Source organism: Barbus barbus (assembly GCF_936440315.1).
Source record: "Barbus barbus genome assembly, chromosome: 26".
NCBI classification, from domain to species: domain Eukaryota; kingdom Metazoa; phylum Chordata; class Actinopteri; order Cypriniformes; family Cyprinidae; genus Barbus; species Barbus barbus.
In genome coordinates, this window is record NC_136754.1 from 6769429 (window position 1) to 6789036 (window position 19608).

A 19608-nucleotide genomic window follows, 5' to 3' on the forward strand; every position below is an offset into this window, starting at 1 on the left:
CCCTCTATTCAAAAGTTTTCTCAAGTGCAGCAGGTCTACTGCGATTGGTAGAAAGTCAGGTCCAGAAAAGGCAAATAAAATGTCAAATGATGCTTCATCAGTACTCTCCCTGAGACCCAAGCTACTGAACTATGAGCTCGAACCGGTGTGTTCTCTTTAACCTACCAGTAACATCGTCCAGATGTCAGCAGCGTACAAAACATTAAACCAGTTAAACAGGACTAATTTATCTCATTCCACAATATACCTGCTGTATTTTTTATCTCAATGCTGAAATTTATTTAACAACATAATCAGGAGCGGACTTCAAGAGGAAGTCTACATACGTAACTATGAAAAACATACAGTTGGGCTAGGGAGAAACTAACTACATATTCTTGCTATTCACTGAACTTTCTATCCACACACATGGACAGGTGACCTCACTAATTCAATGATGGTACCTCTGGATGTTTGTTTGCATCTGTGCAGAATCTTTCCTACCGTGTACAGGACTACAGCGTAAACACACAGACGGAGAGAAGGCAACAGTGAATGAAGCGGGTGAATTCTCATGTGAAAAGGAAAGATCTTCAAGAAGTTAATATTAGTATTATTGTAGAGATTTAGAGGGACTTGGTGATTAATTGTAGCACCAGGTTCTTGGCTGGAATACACTACACGACTTTCAAAATCTGAACAGATTTTAAAACACTTGACGACTTTGTAAATGGATACAGAGAAAAACTGGGCATCGACTGAGGATCAAGCACTACCAGACTTTCAAGACTTTCCAAACATAACAATCTAATGCAGAAACATGTGCTGACAAATCTGCTCAAAATATCAAATGTATTATATCCTCTGACTGGATGGAATCAAAGTCTGAAGTCTGTACCCATCATACACAATCATACGAGATTTTCTGTGAAATCTGTCAAGTACTACTGCCCAAAATCTGCTGGCTGGATACGACTTTCAGCTAGTAGACATAGAGGCAGCAGCAGGCCCCCCCACGGACATCCCTGTGCCCCCTCTCCGGACCGAGGGGGACCGGTCGGACTTGAGTTTAGTGTGTATAATAGTTTAACTCATACAACTGCCTGCTGTTGCTTCTGTTTGCTTTTAGATTGAAAAGCTGCCCATAACTCCTGGTCTAGGATCTGTTTTCTTCGTAATAATAGCCTAATTAAATAGATTTGGCAAACAATCCAGTGTATCTGCCTTTCTGCTTTGGAAAGCGTCAAATGATTTTACAATGCACTTTCCCAGAGGTGAGCAATATAGCCAATCAGACATGTTTGTTGATTTCTACAACGCAATGGCCAATCAGAGGTGTTTAGGTTGGTTATCCTCCCACTCACCGCTCCAGTCACCGCTTTTTGTCCAGTGCAGAGTTCTATCATGCTTGTAAATTCTTTCTAACAAAGACATTTAAAAAAAGATTCAATGTGTAGTCACATTAAAATGGAATTTTGTGAGCTCGTGATGAATGAGTGACAGTTTTTAATAAATGCTGTATATGATAATATATTCAGAATTTAAATAAAACTTGTGTTTTTCATGCCACGTATGACACAGAGATAGCTAACTACTACACTTTATACACTGCTCAAAAAAATTAAAGGAACACTTTGAAAACGCATCGGATCTCAATGAGGAAAAATATCATGCTGGATAAGAATATCTATACTGATATAACCTGCTCTCATCTGTGAAAAGCACAGGGCACCAGTGGCGGATCTGCCAATTCAGGTATTCAATGGTAAATCCCAATCGAGCTTCACGGTGCCGGGCAGTGAGCACAGGGCCCACTAGAGGACGTTGGGCCCTCAGGCCACCCTCATGAAGTCTGTTTCTGATTGTTTGGTCAGAGACATTCACACCAGTGGCCTGCTGGAGGTCATTTTGTAGGGCTCAGGCAGTGCTCATCCTGTTCCTCCTTGCACAAAGGAGCAGATACCAGTCCTGCTGATGGGCTAAGGACCTTCTAACTGTAATTGTCTCCTGGAATCTCCTCCATGATCTTGAGACTGTGCTGGGAGACACAGCAAACCTTCTGGCAATGGCACGTATTGATGTGCCATGCTGGAGGAGTTGGACTGCCTGTGCAACCTATGGAGGGTCCAGGTATCTCCTCATGCAACCAGTAGTGACACTGACCCTAGCCAAATGCAAAACTAGTGAAAACAGTCAGAAAAGATGAGTAGGGAAAAAACGTAAGTGGCCTCCACCTGTAAAACCATTCCTGTTTTGGGGGTTGTCTCATTGTTGCCCATCTAGTGCACCTGTTATTAATTTCATTAACACCAAAGCAGCTGAAACTGATTAACAACCCCCTCTGCTACTTAACTGACCAGATCAATATCCCAGCAGTTTAACTGACTTGATGCTATACTCTGATTAAAAAGTGTTCCTTTAATTTTTTGAGCAGTGTAGATAAAGATAATTTCAGAAGAACAGAGTAATGTGATTTTGCAACCGAGCCTGTTCCAAACGCAGGATTTAGTTAAGGAAACGGTTATTAATTATTTGTATTGGCTGCCATGCCAAATCATGCACAGCTGCTTGCTTTTCTGTTTAATTTAACAGTGTTTTGTGAACATATATGCTTTAATTACAAATAATTGTAACACTTTACAATAAGGTTCCATTAGTTAATATATTAAAGTGTTGTAAAGTGTTAGTTAATTATTGTAAAGTGTTACCCAAATAATGTATTTGGAGCGAACCCCCCCTCCGCCGATTCAGTCCCCCTGAAAAAATATAAAAGCCTACCCAAGTTGTGTGTCCTGGCGCCGGGCATGGGCAGCAGATCAGGACAAAAATCTGGGCAAAATATGTGTAGTGTATTCAGAGAATTTATTGCTTGAATTTCCTAATAAAATTGACAGAATTTGAAATCTGAGACTTTGTTTCATATCAAAAGTAACAACGCGATTTATTGGATGGAAGGTCCACTCTCTGTACTGTTCATTCATCAACTGAAAACAGCATCGATTGGGATTTAATCGATATTGGTTCATAAAAATGAGAAATCTAATTTTTTTTTTTTTTAGCATATTTTGTTCATAGCGGCCTCCGCTGTCAGTGTGGTGTTGAACATGAAAAATCACACAGTCTGTTCATCTGTTCTCATCATAAATAAATAAATAAATCCATAGACCTATATGCTCCTCCTGTACGTTCAATATTAAAAATGAAAATGAGAACAAAAATAGAAGCAATTAAATGTGTTATTATAACTAAAATATGAAAATTAAAATGACGGGTAATAATAGATTATGACATAATTTTTACGACCCTGTCCATCAAAATGACGGAAAATGTTAAAGTTTAGTGTATTCCAGCTGTAAGCATGGTTAACTGTTTAAAGACAGCATGAAATGGCATTCACAACCATTTTATATTCATAATGTGACATTTTCATCTGAAATGAAATATTCAATAAGAAAAAAACAGGACAAGAATTTATTTTACCCACTGTGATTTTTGAGTGGACAGGAAAATGTTATATTATTCACCAATATTATTGCTTAATCAAAAAAGTAATTTCATAGGCAGAATATATTATATTTTTATACAAAAAAACTGTTAAAAAACTGTTGCCAATACAGAGTTAATTAGCATGTAATGTTGCTGCTTTAGATTTAATCTTGGATACTGAATTAAATCAGATAATGTCTTTATTTTGTACAGTACAGAATGGTGTTTACCTGTAACCTGGGGTATGTACGGTACTGCCAGTCTCTCTACATTATATCCAGGCACAGACAGAGCTTCTGCCAGATCAACCGTCTGAAAATACAAACCAACATCGTCCCGGTCTAAAGAGTCTGGGAGCCTGATCCACATACACAAAAATACAGATACACAGAAAAAAAGAGACCTGAAATGAGTTATCCCATTGTGATTATTCATTTTTAAAATTTATAGATTTAAGCGATATTAAAATCCAATACTACTGTGACTAAATAAGTTAAAATTTTCAAATAAATCAGATCATTTTAAAGGCTACAAGTAAATTTAGGATTCACAACATTATAAATATCCATTAAAAATGATTTTGAGTAGTAGATGAAGGCAAAGGTAAATAAAAAATTAGAGAAAATGCACCTGTATAATTAATGATATCAATACATTTAAAAAAAAAAAAAAAATTATTATTAGCTGATTACTGATATAGTCCTTTAGTAAATACACATTCACAGAAATACTCACACACACTTCTCTCTGAAGACGTGTTCAGGCAGAAGATATGGAGCATCTAGATTTCTCATCTCAATCACCTGACAGGAAGAAAAGGAGTTACAGGATGTTGTATGTGGGATGCGTGTGTGCCGTAAGCATGTGCGCACATTTACCTTGCTGACGTGTTGGCACAAAGGGGGATTTGCAATCATCTGACTGAGGAAGTTGAGGTATGCGGCGACCAACGCCATGATTCCACAGCGAATAAACATTGGCATGTTCTCCTCGTTCACCAAGGCCATATCCTTCAGCCAATCAAAATAGAGATTAGCATAATAAATAGGAAATCTTGGAGAATTTGCTTCTGCTAAGTCTCTTCGGATTCAAATCTAAATGAATGACTGCTAAATGAATGACTGTCAATGTAGGTGCGCATACCTGCAGGGCGATGGACAGGCGCATGAGATCAATCATCACCTCCTCATTGGCCAGTTCAATAGTGATCAATGCCAGAGCTGTGAAGAGCAGCTCAAAGTTCTTCTGCACGTTATCTTCCTCCTTACAGCCCAGATAGATGTGTCTGTATAGCTGCTGCCCATGCTGGAGATAGAGAAAGAGCAACAATTTAAGGGCTGTGGATCCACATATGTGCAGTTGTGACGTCTGTGTGTGTTTATGAAGTCTTGTACTTTTTTCATGAAGGCCACGTCCTGTTTGGAGATTTTTTCTCTCTTGAACTTCAGAGCAGCTACATTAGGAATAATTCTGCACACAAACACAAAGGAAATGGTTTAGAAAGCATTTATTCTGATGCATCAAAACACACTCTTACCTAAAACTGCTGGCACCAGTGTTGAGTTATCATTGCTTAATAAACTATTAAACTGTAAAAGTTGTTTTCGTTAATTGGAATAAAGCTTAAAAAATAATACGAATATTAAAAAATTAATTAAAAAAGCAAGTAAATGAAAAAATACGTTAAAGTAAAAGCACTGCAATTACTAAAACTGAAATAAAAATAACGGATTTTTTAAAAAATAGCACAACAAAATTACTTAAAATTTTAAATACATAAAATCCAAATATATAATATATAAAAATATCTCATGCAAAATATTAATAAATAATATAATAGTATATCAATAATAAAAATAAAACTTCATTTTGATTGATCTCAATTTTCAAGGAGTAGTTATGAGAATATATTGCACTATTAATACAGATTAAATTCACGATACTTATATGGTGCTTTTGTGTACTTTTTAAAGTTTGACCTCGTCCACATTTACTTTCTTAAAAAAAAAATCTGTGGTCTATATAATGAAAGATCACATACTGACTTTTTGTAACATGAAAATTTTATTTAGTCAACCTCATGTTGTTTTAAAAGAATTTCAACATGCAAAAAAATTGCAAAAAATAAAGTTAAACATCCCAAATGTGTTTGATTTATAAATTAATAGCCCATAAAAACAGATAAATACTCGTAAATGCTTGCAGGAATCATGATACTTGCACTGCAGCTCCACTCAGCTTTAATCAGGTTTTACAAATCACACTGAACATAATGAAACAGTTATATGTCAACTTGAATAAATGCATTTACAGCATTAAAAAACGGTGTTAAATAATTTAATTAATCGCAGGTGTTAACGCAGTAACTTTTGACAGCCCTAGTTTTCACACAGTCACTTTAGGGTGTTAAGTGTGCATCCATACCGGATCCCTCTGAGTTTGGCTCTGTTGTCATGGCGATCGATGATGTTGTGCAGAATCTCCAAGACGAGCTGCCGGAGTTCACTATCTTCCATCAAAGAGATGGAGCATAACGGCTCCAGAAACGCCACGGGGAGGCCAGCACACATCGTTTTACACTTAAACCCTGACGTAACCTACACACACACACCCACACACAGAAGGTATCTATCAGATATGAACAGCACCATTATTACAGTACATATTCACACTAGTAACTCTAGTAACACAGTTGCACTTGTGGAAATGGGCCAGCAGTAGGAGATAGAGAGCAAAAGCTGTTGACATCCAAAATAACAATTGTATGTCTCAACCTGCGGCCCATTTCCTGCCTGTTGCTGGGCAATGGCGCCTGAAAAGTTGCCCTGTCTAAAACCAGCCATAAACCAAACTAAAGACAAAATTGGACATTAGAAAAAAAGAAGAAAAAGGACACTAAGCACCACAGGCAGCTGTAATCTGATGTTATGATCCGTGCAGTCTGCTGTCTAGGAACCTTCAGAAACTCCCTCAGGAGGGTGTGGAAGGCTTTTACTAGCAAGATCAGAGACAGAATGTAAGTCTATATATTCACTAGTCATGACTCTGAAGCGATGCTTGATACCATCCTTAAAGGGGTAGTTCACCCAAAAATGAATTAATTACTCACACTCCCTCATGTTCTTCTAATCCCGTAAGACCTTCATTCATCTTCTCAACACAAATTAAGATATTTTGATGAAATTCATGAGCTTTCTGACCCTGCATAGACAGCAACGCAGCTGAAACATTCAAGCCCCAGAAAGGTGGTAAGGACATCATTAAAATAGTCCATGTGGTTTAACCGTAATGTTAATAAGCTATGAGGATACTTTTTGTGCTCAAACAAAACAAAAATAAAGACTTCTAATGAAACTTTCAACAGTTTCTTCTCTTCCGTGTCAGTCTCCGCAGCTATTCATGAGAGTACCATGAGGCATATGTGTGCGTCTTCCTTTGCTTGCAAACAAGCTGCAGTGCATCCTCACAGCAAAGTATTCTTGTAGCTTCATAAAATGACGGTTGAACCACTGATGTCACGTGGACTGTTTTAACAATTCCCTAACTATCTCTCTGGGCCTTGAATGTGTTAGTTGCATTGCTGTCTATGGAGGGTCAGAAAGCTCTCGGATTTCATCAAAAATACCTTAATTTGTGTTCCAAAGATGAACAAAGGTCTTATGGGTTTGGAAAGACATGAGGGTGGGTAATTAATGACAACATTTTAATTTTTGGGTGAACTATCCCTTTAAGGTGCGGTCATGTTAGCAAAATGTATGCGATTTTTTTCTGGCAAAGAGAGTCAGGTGTCAGTTGTCAATAATGTAGATGCATGAAGCTCACAGAAGTAACTTTTTCTAACCGAGCAGCTTTCTGTTAGTGAATGTGACAAATTTGTTTGACCGACTGAACCTGATACAAAATTTGCAAGAGGAAATCTTTCGCCATCATGCGAAATTGCAGACTGCATAGAATCCTTTTGAAACTAATGAACTGACTGGCAAAAATTCATTGAGCAATGACAAATGTGATCGCACCTTTAGATTCTCTTTATCATCACTACCTTACACACACGCACAAAAGAAAAGAAAAGAAATAGGTTTACCATAATGAGAGAACTTAACAGCATTGTCTGGATTCTCTTAGTGCCCTGATGCCTGAGAAAGAAAAAGGAGATTATTTAAAATCTTCAGTATAAATAGACCCGCTTTCTTGTTTTAATTTTTACATGAACAATGGCTGGATCCCTTTTTTCATACTATACATCCTAAAAAGTAAGTGTATAGCAGTAGGTATTTCAGCAGTTGTTAGCAAAAGCAATGACAATGAAATCTGACAAACCTTTATTATTATTTGACAAATCAGGATTATTATTTGAAATGATTAAATTAGATTAAAGCTATGGCATACAGCCTTCACAAACATTTCTCAATTATATGAACATTGCTTTGTTATTTTCCAGTTATTCAAGATAAGTAAATAGTAATACAGTAGAATGCAGAACAAATAAAAACAACTAAAAGACACAAATCAAATAAACAGTGCTTGGAGTTTTTTTTTTGAATTGTCTGATTTGTCTGTTTACACTCACTGAAGACTTTTGACACCCCTGATTACAAGTCATTTGCATGTTGCAAATATGCTTGTGTCAGTTTAACATGATCAATCAGTGCCATAATCAAGGATTCAAGAAACCTTCTCCAAACACTACAACTGCCATGAAGAATGCAGGATCACACACACTGTCCTACCCGATCTTGACGGTGTCCAGCGTGTGACACGGCGTGCCGTAAACAGGAACTTTCCCCATAACGAACATCATCACTTCAGCTCTCTGATAATCAGGAAGATTTCCTCCAAAGAAACCTAGACACACACACAAATCCATTTTATTGAATTGGTTTAGTATTTGGACGTCACAAAAGGTCAGATTTTAGTGAGCACATCGAGCTGTCACCGATGGTTTGGATGATGGCGTTCTGGACGATCCGCTCCTCGCTCTCTTTAGTGCGGGTGGAGGAAAGGCTGCTTGAGGAGTTCCTCCGGGAACCGTCACCCAGCTCAAAATCCACACTCATACGCAGATGCTTCAGCAGGGTGTTAAACACCTCCAGGACTGTGGGACCTAAGAATACACGTACACACAGCACAAAAGTAATTATGCAGAATTGTGCAGATTTTCCTTCAAAATCAGCACAGAAGATGCTTAAACATCGCAGATTCTGTCCGGACCTACTGAATAAACACTATATGATATTAAAGGGATAGTTCACCCAAAAATTTACAATTCTGTCATCATTTTCTCACCCTCATGTTGTTCCATATTTTTTTCTTCTTCTCAACACGGAAGCAGATATTTTAACAACGAAATAGTTACTGGTAGCCATTGACTTCCATAGTATGGGGGGGGGGGGGGGGAATACTATGGAAGTCAATACCTACCAGTAACTCTTTGGTTACCAAAATATCTTCTTCTAATGTAATATCTATAATATCTTCTACCAGGTATGGAACAACATCAGGATGAGTAAATGATGACAAAACTATCATTTTTGGTGAAGGATTCCTTTAAAAACCACATTAAAAGAAACATCAAAATGGATTGCAGGAACTAAAGAGCACTGCTAGGGGGCGCTGTAGTTTCTCTACACAGCAAACCCACAAAACCTTCAGTCACTTGTCAAATAGATATAGTTAATTAATCAATACACCATCAAAACCACCTGATGGGACCCTAAAGACCCTGTCTCCTAGACGGCAATTGGGACAAGACCACAGGAACCAGATGAGTCCTTTGCACAATCTGACTCTGCTGCAGCCTAGATTTAAACTGCTGATTTTGTCTGGCCAGAGGAGAATGACACAATTTCGACACACTATTTCCCCGTCTAAATACTGTAAAGCTGATGTAAAGCTGCTTTGACACAATTTGTATTATTAAAAGCGCTATACAAAAAATAGTGACTTGACTTGACTAAAGAGTTCACTAGTTCATCAGATACATGCCAATTTAGTGACCGCCTGAAGGTTTGTACTGGGTGACGGCCGTGTTAGTTAACATACCCAACCACAGATTGGGTGGTGAAGAGATGGGACTTAGAAATGTGTAAGCATTGTTTTGATTATGAGCAATATGACCTGTGAGAGAAAACAGATTTCAGGAAGGAGACAAGGAATAAAAGACAAATATAGCTGCGAGCAGCGATGACGGGCCCAAGCCGTCAGCATACGCCACCCCGGTGGCATCGATAAAACGGTGCCCGGCGAGCACAAGCATCACAGTAACCCTCTGGCAGTTTGGTTTTAAGGGATACGGCAATTGAAGGGTTAATCCAAACCATCAACTCTGTGAAACACACACACACAGAACAACATATAAAACTTTAAATTCTGTGAAAATATATTTTTCATTGGTAGTTGATGTTAGTTAATGCATTTACTAATGCTAACAAATGAGAAATTATTATAGTTACCAAAGGTTTTAATGATTTATAAGCATTTTTTAATGATTTATTTTTCCATTAACTAACATGAATAATTTTTTCTAACACAAATGAATAAAGTAAAAAACATATTGTTAATATTTAATGTTATTTGTGAATTAACCAATGTTAAAAACAACATTATTTAACTGTTGTTAATTTACATCATTAATAAATATATACCATTTAATGGTGATCAAAATCAATTCCAAAATGTGTTAATATATTATTAAATTTTAAAGTTTTATCTTTTGAACATGACTATTTTTCTAATATTAAAAATATTTTGTTCATTGTTAGTTCATTGTAAGTTCATACTATCAATGAAGAATTAACATGCTGTGAAAAATATATTTTTCATTGTTAGTTCATGTTAATTAATGCATTCCCTACTGTTAACAATTGAGACCTTATTATAAAGTGTTATCAAAACCTTTAATGCTTTATAAGCATTTTTTAAGGATTTTATTGAGAAGTTTAAACAGACCCCCTCTCTCTCTCTCTCTCTTTCTCTCTCCCTCTACACTCACTGAACTCACACAGTCAGTCACCCACCCAGTCACCTACCGCACACATTAGAAGCACAGAGACAGGAGAACTCTGATAAGTTTTTTAATTTTCTGCTCTCCATAGTGTATTGTAAATTCATGAAATTAAGCACATATCCTCACACTGTATTGTTCTTTGGTGTGATTTCTGTGTTTCTGCTTGAAGGAGTATGAATTTGTTTACAGCCCGTTTAAAAAAAAAAACCCACATTAAAACAAATATAGCCGACTTCCTGTTGGTCGTAGCTAATGACTGTAAATTAGAAAGTTGTCCGGATTAATAAGAACAATTTATGTACCGAGTTTGGTGTCTGTAGCTATCATTATATATATATATATATAATCATTAATAATTATATACCATTTAATGTTGATCAATATTAATTCCAAAATGTGTTAATATATTATTAAATTTTAAAGTTTATCTTTTGAACATGACTATTTTTCTAACATTAAAAAGATTAATAAATGCTTTAAAAAAAATTGTTCTTTGTTAGTTCATACTATCATGGAAGAATTAACATACTGTAAAAATATATTTTTCATTGTTAGTTCACGTTAATTAATGCATTTCCTAATGTTAAGAAATGAGACCTCATTATAAAGTGTTATCAAAATCTTTAATGATTTATAAGCATTTTTTAAAGATTTTAAAAAACAGACCCCCTCTCTCTCTTTCTCTCTCTCACCCACTGCCTCAATCCACACTCAATCCACACAGTCACCGACAGCCCACCCCTCACTCAGAAGCAGCTCTGATAGTTTTTCAATTTTCTCCTCTGCATAGTGTATTGTAAATTCATGAAATTAATCACATATCCTCAGACTGTATTGTTCTGTGTATGTAATTTTTTATGAAGTGTTTGGAAGCTGTTCTTAAAAAAAAAAAAAGTTTTCTCTTTTTTACTGTAACTTTAATAAATTGCCATTAAATCACCGTTCAAGATATCCTAAATCCGTCCGCAATTTAGCATCTTCAGTATTTTGGTATCATGAGAAAAAATGTTTGGTGTGATTTCCGTGTTTCTGTTTGGAGGAGTATGAATTTGTTTACAGCCCGTTTGAAAAAAAAACCCACATTAAAATAAATATAGCCGACGTCCTGTTGGTCGTAGCTAATGACTGTAAATTAGAAAGTTGTCCGGATTAATAAGAACAATTTATGTACCGAGTTTGGTGTCTGTAGCTAAAACTAACCCCCCCATTTTTGACAAAAGGTGGCGCTATAGAGTGCCTCTTCCACGCCCGTTTATGAGCTTTTTCCAGTGTCTAACTATCATTAATACTCATATGTGTGTTGAGTTTCATGACATTCTAAACATGTTATCTGCCTCAAAATCACCAGAAACGAATTTTCAACTTTGACACATTGCCATGGCAACAGTATTTTAGATATCAATATCCTCTTCACAGTTTTACATCGGCCGTGTTTTGACATTATTCTGGTGAAGTTTGAAGCAAATCGAGTAAAAATAAGATGCTGAATTTAAAGCATTTTGAAAACGACACACTTCCTGCAGCCAGTTGGTGGCGCTATAACTTTCAGTCATAATAGTCACTTCTATCCGATCGGCATCATACAACGAACAAATCACTGAAGTTTTATCTACATCATACAATGTATGTGGACGTTATTAGGCATTTCCTGGGTCTCATTTTTCGCCATAACTTCATCGCCTCGCCACGGGCAAACCGTTCGACATATCAAAAATATCTTCGCAATTTAGCGTCCCCAATGTCTTGAGATCATGTTCACCGAGTTTGGTGGCAATCGTATGGAAATCCTCAGAGGAGTATATCAAATTCCAGAGCATGCGCTTTTTAAACAGCCCTGAATAGCCGACTTCCTGTTGGGCGGAGCCTAAGACATGCTGCGCGGAAGTTGTTCAGCTCAATGAGTTCTATATGTGTACCGAGTTTCATATGAATACGTGCAAGTATGTGTGAGCTATACATCAAGCTTTCTGACAATTTTCCGGGGGGCGCCGTAGAGCCCCTGTGCCACGCCCGGGTCCCAGCCTCAGCGGCGTCCTAATGGCCGCAGGTTCCAACGTGCATGCCAATTTTCAAGAGTTTTCGGGCACGTTAAGGCCCCCAAAACCCCCCGGATAGTTGAAATAAAAAAAAAATTCATAGGGGAACAATGATTCAATATAGCTGCGAGCAGCGATGACGGGCCCAAGCCGTCAGCATACGCCACCCCCGGTGGCATCGATAAAACGGTGCCCAGCGAGCACAAGCATCACAGTAACCCTCTGGCAGTTTGGTTTTAAGGGATACGGCAATTAAAGGGTTAATCCAAACCATCAACTCTGTGAAACACACACACACAGAACAACATATAAAACTTTAAATTCTATGAAAATATATTTTTCATTGGTAGTTGATGTTAGTTAATGCATTTACTAATGCTAACAAATGAGAAATTATTATAGTTACCAAAGGTTTTAATGATTTATAAGCATTTTTTAATGATTTATTTTTCCATTAACTAAAATGAATAATTTTTTCTAACACAAATGAATAAAGTAAAAAATATATTGTTAATATTTAATGTTATTTGTGAATTAACCAATGTTAAAAAACAACATTATTTAACTGTTGTTAATTTACATCATTAATAAATATATACCATTTAATGTTGAAATCAATGTTTTAATGTTTAAAATCAATTCCAAAATGTGTTAATATATTAAATTTTAAAGTTTTATCTTTTGAACATGACTATTTTTCTAATATTAAAAATATTATGTTCATTGTTAGCTCATTGTAAGTTCATACTATCAATGAAGAATTAACATGCTTTAAAAAATATATTTTTCATTGTTAGTTCATGTTAATTAATGCATTCCCTACTGTTAACAAATGAGACTCAATTATAAAGTGTTATCAAAACCTTTAATGCTTTAAGCATTTTTTAATGATTTTATTGAGAAGTTTAAACAGACTCTCTCTCTCTCTCTCTCTCTCTCTCTCTCTCTCTCTCTCTCTCTCCCCCTCCACACTCACTGAACTCACACAGTCAGTCACTCACCCAGTCACCTACCGCACACATTAGAAGCACAGTGACAGGATATCTCTGATAAGTTTTAAAATTTTCTTCTCGCCATAGTGTACTGTAAATTCATGGAATTAATCACATATCCTCAGACTGTCTTGTTCTGTGTTTGGTGTGAATTTGTGGTTTCTGCTTGGAGGTGTATGAATTTGTTTACAGCCCGTTTTGAAAAAAAAAAACACATAAAAAAAAAAAAGCCGACTTCCTGTTGGTCGTAGCTAATGTCTGTAAATTAGAAAGTTGTCCGGCTTAATGTGAACAATTTATGTACCAAGTTTGGTGTCTGTAGCTATCATTATATATATATAATCATTAATAATTATATTCCATTTAATGTTGATCAATATTAATTCCAAAATGTGTTAATATATTATTAAATTTTAAAGTTTCTCTTTTGAACATGACTATTTTTCTAACATTAAAAATATTTTGTTCATTGTTAGTTCATTGTAAGTTCATACTATCAATGAAGAATTAACATGCTGTAAAAAATTATATTTTTCATTGTTAGTTCATGTTAATTAATGCATTCCCTACTGTTAACAATTGAGACTTAATTATAAAGTGTTATGAAAACCTTTAATGCTTTATAAGCATTTTTTAAAGATTTAAAAAAAACAGACCCTCTCTCTCTTTCTCTCTCTCACCCAGCTCCTCAATCCACACAGTCACTCACAGCCCACCCCACCCCCACCCCTCACTCAGCTGCAGGCTGACAGGGAACTCTCACTCATAGAAGCATTGTAACAACTGTCTGATAGTTTTTAAATTTTCTCCTCTGCATAGTGTATTGTAAATTCATGAAATTAATCACATATCCTCAGACTGTATTGTTCTGTGTATGTAATTTTTTATGAAGTGTTTGGAAGCTGCTCTTAAAAGATAAAAAAAAAAAAAAAATCTCTTTTTTACTGTAACTTTAATAAATTGCCATTAAATCATCGTTCAAGATATCCTAAATCCGTCCGCAATTTAGCATCTTCAGTATTTTGGCATCATGAGAAAAAATGTTTGGTGTGATTTACGTGTTTCTGCTTTGAGGAGTATGAATTTGTTTACAGCCCGTTTTAAAAAAAAACCCACATTAAAATAAATATAGCCGACGTCCTGTTGGTCGTAGCTAATGACTGTAAATTAGAAAGTTGTCCGGATTAATAAGAACAATTTATGTACCGAGTTTGGTGTCTGTAGCTAAAACTAACCCCCCCATTTTTGACAAAAGGTGGCGCTATAGAGTGCCTCTTCCACGCCCGTTTATGAGGTTTTTCCAGTGTCTAACTATCATTAAAATGGATATGTGTGTTGAGTTTCATGACATTCTAAACATGTTATCTGCCTCAAAATCACCAGAAACGAATTTTCAACTTTGACACGTTGCCATGGCAACATAATTTTAGATATCAATATTCCCTTCACAGTTTTACATCGGCCGTGTTTTGACATTATTCTGGTGAAGTTTGAAGCAAATCGAGTAAAAATAAGATGCTGAATTCAAATAATTTTGAAAACGACACACTTCCTGCAGCCAGTTGGTGGCGCTATAACTTTCAGTCATAATAGTCACATCTATCCGATCGGCATCATACAACGAACAAACCACTGGAGTTTGATCAACATCATACAATGTATGTGGACGTTATTAGGCATTTCCTGGGTCTCATTTTTCGCCATAACTTCATCGCCTCGCCACGGGCAAACCGTTCGACATATCAAAAATATCTTCGCAATTTAGCGTCCCCAATGTCTTGAGATCATGTTCACCGAGTTTGGTGGCAATCGTATGGAAATCCTCAGAGGAGTATATCAAATTCCAGAGCATGCGCTTTTTAAACAGCCCTGAATAGCCGACTTCCTGTTGGGCGGAGCCTATGACATGCTGCGCGGAAGTTGTTCGGCTCAATGAGTTCTATATGTGTACCGAGTTTCATATGAATACGTGCAAGTATGTGTGAGCTATACATCAAGCTTTCTGACAATTTTCCAGGGGGCGCCGTAGAGCCCCTGTGCCACGCCCGGGTCCCAGCCTCAGCGGCGTCCTAATGGCCGCAGGTTCCAACGTGCGTGCCAATTTTCGAGAGTTTTCGGGCACGTTAAGGCCCCCAAAAGTGCCCGGATGATTGAAATAAAAAATAAAAAAAAAAAAAAAAAAAAAAAAAATAATAATCCTTAGAAGAACAATAGGGCCCTGCGCCTTACTGTACTCATATGTGTGTTGAGTTTCATGACATTCTAAACATGTTATCTGCCTCAAAATCACCAGAAACGAATTTTCAACTTTGACACATTGCCATGGCAACAGTATTTTAGATATCAATATCCTCTTCACAGTTTTACATCGGCCGTGTTTTGACATTATTCTGGTGAAGTTTGAAGCAAATCGAGTAAAAATAAGATGCTGAATTTAAAGCATTTTGAAAACGACACACTTCCTGCAGCCAGTTGGTGGCGCTATAACTTTCAGTCATAATAGTCACTTCTATCCGATCGGCATCATACAACGAACAAATCACTGAAGTTTTATCTACATCATACAATGTATGTGGACGTTATTAGGCATTTCCTGGGTCTCATTTTTCGCCATAACTTCATCGCCTCGCCACGGGCAAACCGTTCGACATATCAAAAATATCTTCGCAATTTAGCGTCCCCAATGTCTTGAGATCATGTTCACCGAGTTTGGTGGCAATCGTATGGAAATCCTCAGAGGAGTATATCAAATTCCAGAGCATGCGCTTTTTAAACAGCCCTGAATAGCCGACTTCCTGTTGGGCGGAGCCTAAGACATGCTGCGCGGAAGTTGTTCAGCTCAATGAGTTCTATATGTGTACCGAGTTTCATATGAATACGTGCAAGTATGTGTGAGCTATACATCAAGCTTTCTGACAATTTTCCGGGGGGCGCCGTAGAGCCCCTGTGCCACGCCCGGGTCCCAGCCTCAGCGGCGTCCTAATGGCCGCAGGTTCCAACGTGCATGCCAATTTTCAAGAGTTTTCGGGCACGTTAAGGCCCCCAAAACCCCCCGGATAGTTGAAATAAAAAAAAAATTCATAGGGGAACAATGATTCAATATAGCTGCGAGCAGCGATGACGGGCCCAAGCCGTCAGCATACGCCACCCCGGTGGCATCGATAAAACGGTGCCCAGCGAGCACAAGCATCACAGTAACCCTCTGGCAGTTTGGTTTTAAGGGATACGGCAATTAAAGGGTTAATCCAAACCATCAACTCTGTGAAACACACACACACAGAACAACATATAAAACTTTAAATTCTATGAAAATATATTTTTCATTGGTAGTTGATGTTAGTTAATGCATTTACTAATGCTAACAAATGAGAAATTATTATAGTTACCAAAGGTTTTAATGATTTATAAGCATTTTTTAATGATTTATTTTTCCATTAACTAAAATGAATAATTTTTTCTAACACAAATGAATAAAGTAAAAAATATATTGTTAATATTTAATGTTATTTGTGAATTAACCAATGTTAAAAAACAACATTATTTAACTGTTGTTAATTTACATCATTAATAAATATATACCATTTAATGTTGAAATCAATGTTTTAATGTTTAAAATCAATTCCAAAATGTGTTAATATATTAAATTTTAAAGTTTTATCTTTTGAACATGACTATTTTTCTAATATTAAAAATATTATGTTCATTGTTAGCTCATTGTAAGTTCATACTATCAATGAAGAATTAACATGCTTTAAAAAATATATTTTTCATTGTTAGTTCATGTTAATTAATGCATTCCCTACTGTTAACAAATGAGACTCAATTATAAAGTGTTATCAAAACCTTTAATGCTTTAAGCATTTTTTAATGATTTTATTGAGAAGTTTAAACAGACTCTCTCTCTCTCTCTCTCTCTCTCTCTCTCTCTCTCTCTCTCTCTCTCTCCCCCTCCACACTCACTGAACTCACACAGTCAGTCACTCACCCAGTCACCTACCGCACACATTAGAAGCACAGTGACAGGATATCTCTGATAAGTTTTAAAATTTTCTTCTCGCCATAGTGTACTGTAAATTCATGGAATTAATCACATATCCTCAGACTGTCTTGTTCTGTGTTTGGTGTGAATTTGTGGTTTCTGCTTGGAGGTGTATGAATTTGTTTACAGCCCGTTTTGAAAAAAAAAAACACATAAAAAAAAAAAAGCCGACTTCCTGTTGGTCGTAGCTAATGTCTGTAAATTAGAAAGTTGTCCGGCTTAATGTGAACAATTTATGTACCAAGTTTGGTGTCTGTAGCTATCATTATATATATATAATCATTAATAATTATATTCCATTTAATGTTGATCAATATTAATTCCAAAATGTGTTAATATATTATTAAATTTTAAAGTTTCTCTTTTGAACATGACTATTTTTCTAACATTAAAAATATTTTGTTCATTGTTAGTTCATTGTAAGTTCATACTATCAATGAAGAATTAACATGCTGTAAAAAATTATATTTTTCATTGTTAGTTCATGTTAATTAATGCATTCCCTACTGTTAACAATTGAGACTTAATTATAAAGTGTTATGAAAACCTTTAATGCTTTATAAGCATTTTTTAAAGATTTAAAAAAAACAGACCCTCTCTCTCTTTCTCTCTCTCACCCAGCTCCTCAATCCACACAGTCACTCACAGCCCACCCCACCCCCACCCCTCACTCAGCTGCAGGCTGACAGGGAACTCTCACTCATAGAAGCATTGTAACAACTGTCTGATAGTTTTTAAATTTTCTCCTCTGCATAGTGTATTGTAAATTCATGAAATTAATCACATATCCTCAGACTGTATTGTTCTGTGTATGTAATTTTTTATGAAGTGTTTGGAAGCTGCTCTTAAAAGATAAAAAAAAAAAAAAAATCTCTTTTTTACTGTAACTTTAATAAATTGCCATTAAATCATCGTTCAAGATATCCTAAATCCGTCCGCAATTTAGCATCTTCAGTATTTTGGCATCATGAGAAAAAATGTTTGGTGTGATTTACGTGTTTCTGCTTTGAGGAGTATGAATTTGTTTACAGCCCGTTTTAAAAAAAAACCCACATTAAAATAAATATAGCCGACGTCCTGTTGGTCGTAGCTAATGACTGTAAATTAGAAAGTTGTCCGGATTAATAAGAACAATTTATGTACCGAGTTTGGTGTCTGTAGCTAAAACTAACCCCCCCATTTTTGACAAAAGGTGGCGCTATAGAGTGCCTCTTCCACGCCCGTTTATGAGGTTTTTCCAGTGTCTAACTATCATTAAAATGGATATGTGTGTTGAGTTTCATGACATTCTAAACATGTTATCTGCCTCAAAATCACCAGAAACGAATTTTCAACTTTGACACGTTGCCATGGCAACATAATTTTAGATATCAATATTCCCTTCACAGTTTTACATCGGCCGTGTTTTGACATTATTCTGGTGAAGTTTGAAGCAAATCGAGTAAAAATAAGATGCTGAATTCAAATAATTTTGAAAACGACACACTTCCTGCAGCCAGTTGGTGGCGCTATAACTTTCAGTCATAATAGTCACATCTATCCGATCGGCATCATACAACGAACAAACCACTGGAGTTTGATCAACATCATACAATGTATGTGGACGTTATTAGGCATTTCCTGGGTCTCATTTTTCGCCATAACTTCATCGCCTCGCCACGGGCAAACCGTTCGACATATCAAAAATATCTTCGCAATTTAGCGTCCCCAATGTCTTGAGATCATGTTCACCGAGTTTGGTGGCAATCGTATGGAAATCCTCAGAGGAGTATATCAAATTCCAGAGCATGCGCTTTTTAAACAGCCCTGAATAGCCGACTTCCTGTTGGGCGGAGCCTATGACATGCTGCGCGGAAGTTGTTCGGCTCAATGAGTTCTATATGTGTACCGAGTTTCATATGAATACGTGCAAGTATGTGTGAGCTATACATCAAGCTTTCTGACAATTTTCCAGGGGGCGCCGTAGAGCCCCTGTGCCACGCCCGGGTCCCAGCCTCAGCGGCGTCCTAATGGCCGCAGGTTCCAACGTGCGTGCCAATTTTCGAGAGTTTTCGGGCACGTTAAGGCCCC

General features: G+C 36.6%; 1 protein-coding gene across 3 annotated transcripts in view; it reads right to left on the minus strand.

The window, feature by feature from the left end:
- Nucleotides 1-19608, minus strand: part of LOC306846676 (protein EFR3 homolog A-like) — a 72358-nt gene that overhangs the window by 6892 nt on the left and 45858 nt on the right. Inside the window, exons 11-19 of one of the 3 annotated variants that reach the window (XR_013782098.1) lie at nt 8402-8569; nt 8196-8310; nt 7550-7601; nt 5890-6062; nt 4860-4935; nt 4609-4770; nt 4344-4475; nt 4201-4268; nt 3696-3777 (exon numbers count right to left, since the gene is read on the minus strand). Coding sequence is in view for 2 of the 3 variants with exons in the window: in XM_079380217.1 (XP_079236343.1) it covers nt 3696-3823; nt 4201-4268; nt 4344-4475; nt 4609-4770; nt 4860-4935; nt 5890-6062; nt 7550-7601; nt 8196-8310; nt 8402-8569 (1074 nt within the window). In the remaining variant the exon portion in view is untranslated. Of the gene's footprint in view, nt 1-3695; nt 3824-4200; nt 4269-4343; nt 4476-4608; nt 4771-4859; nt 4936-5889; nt 6063-7549; nt 7602-8195; nt 8311-8401; nt 8570-19608 lie in introns of all 3 variants that reach the window. The other 2 variants (XM_079380217.1, XM_079380218.1) reach the window with 2 other exon arrangements.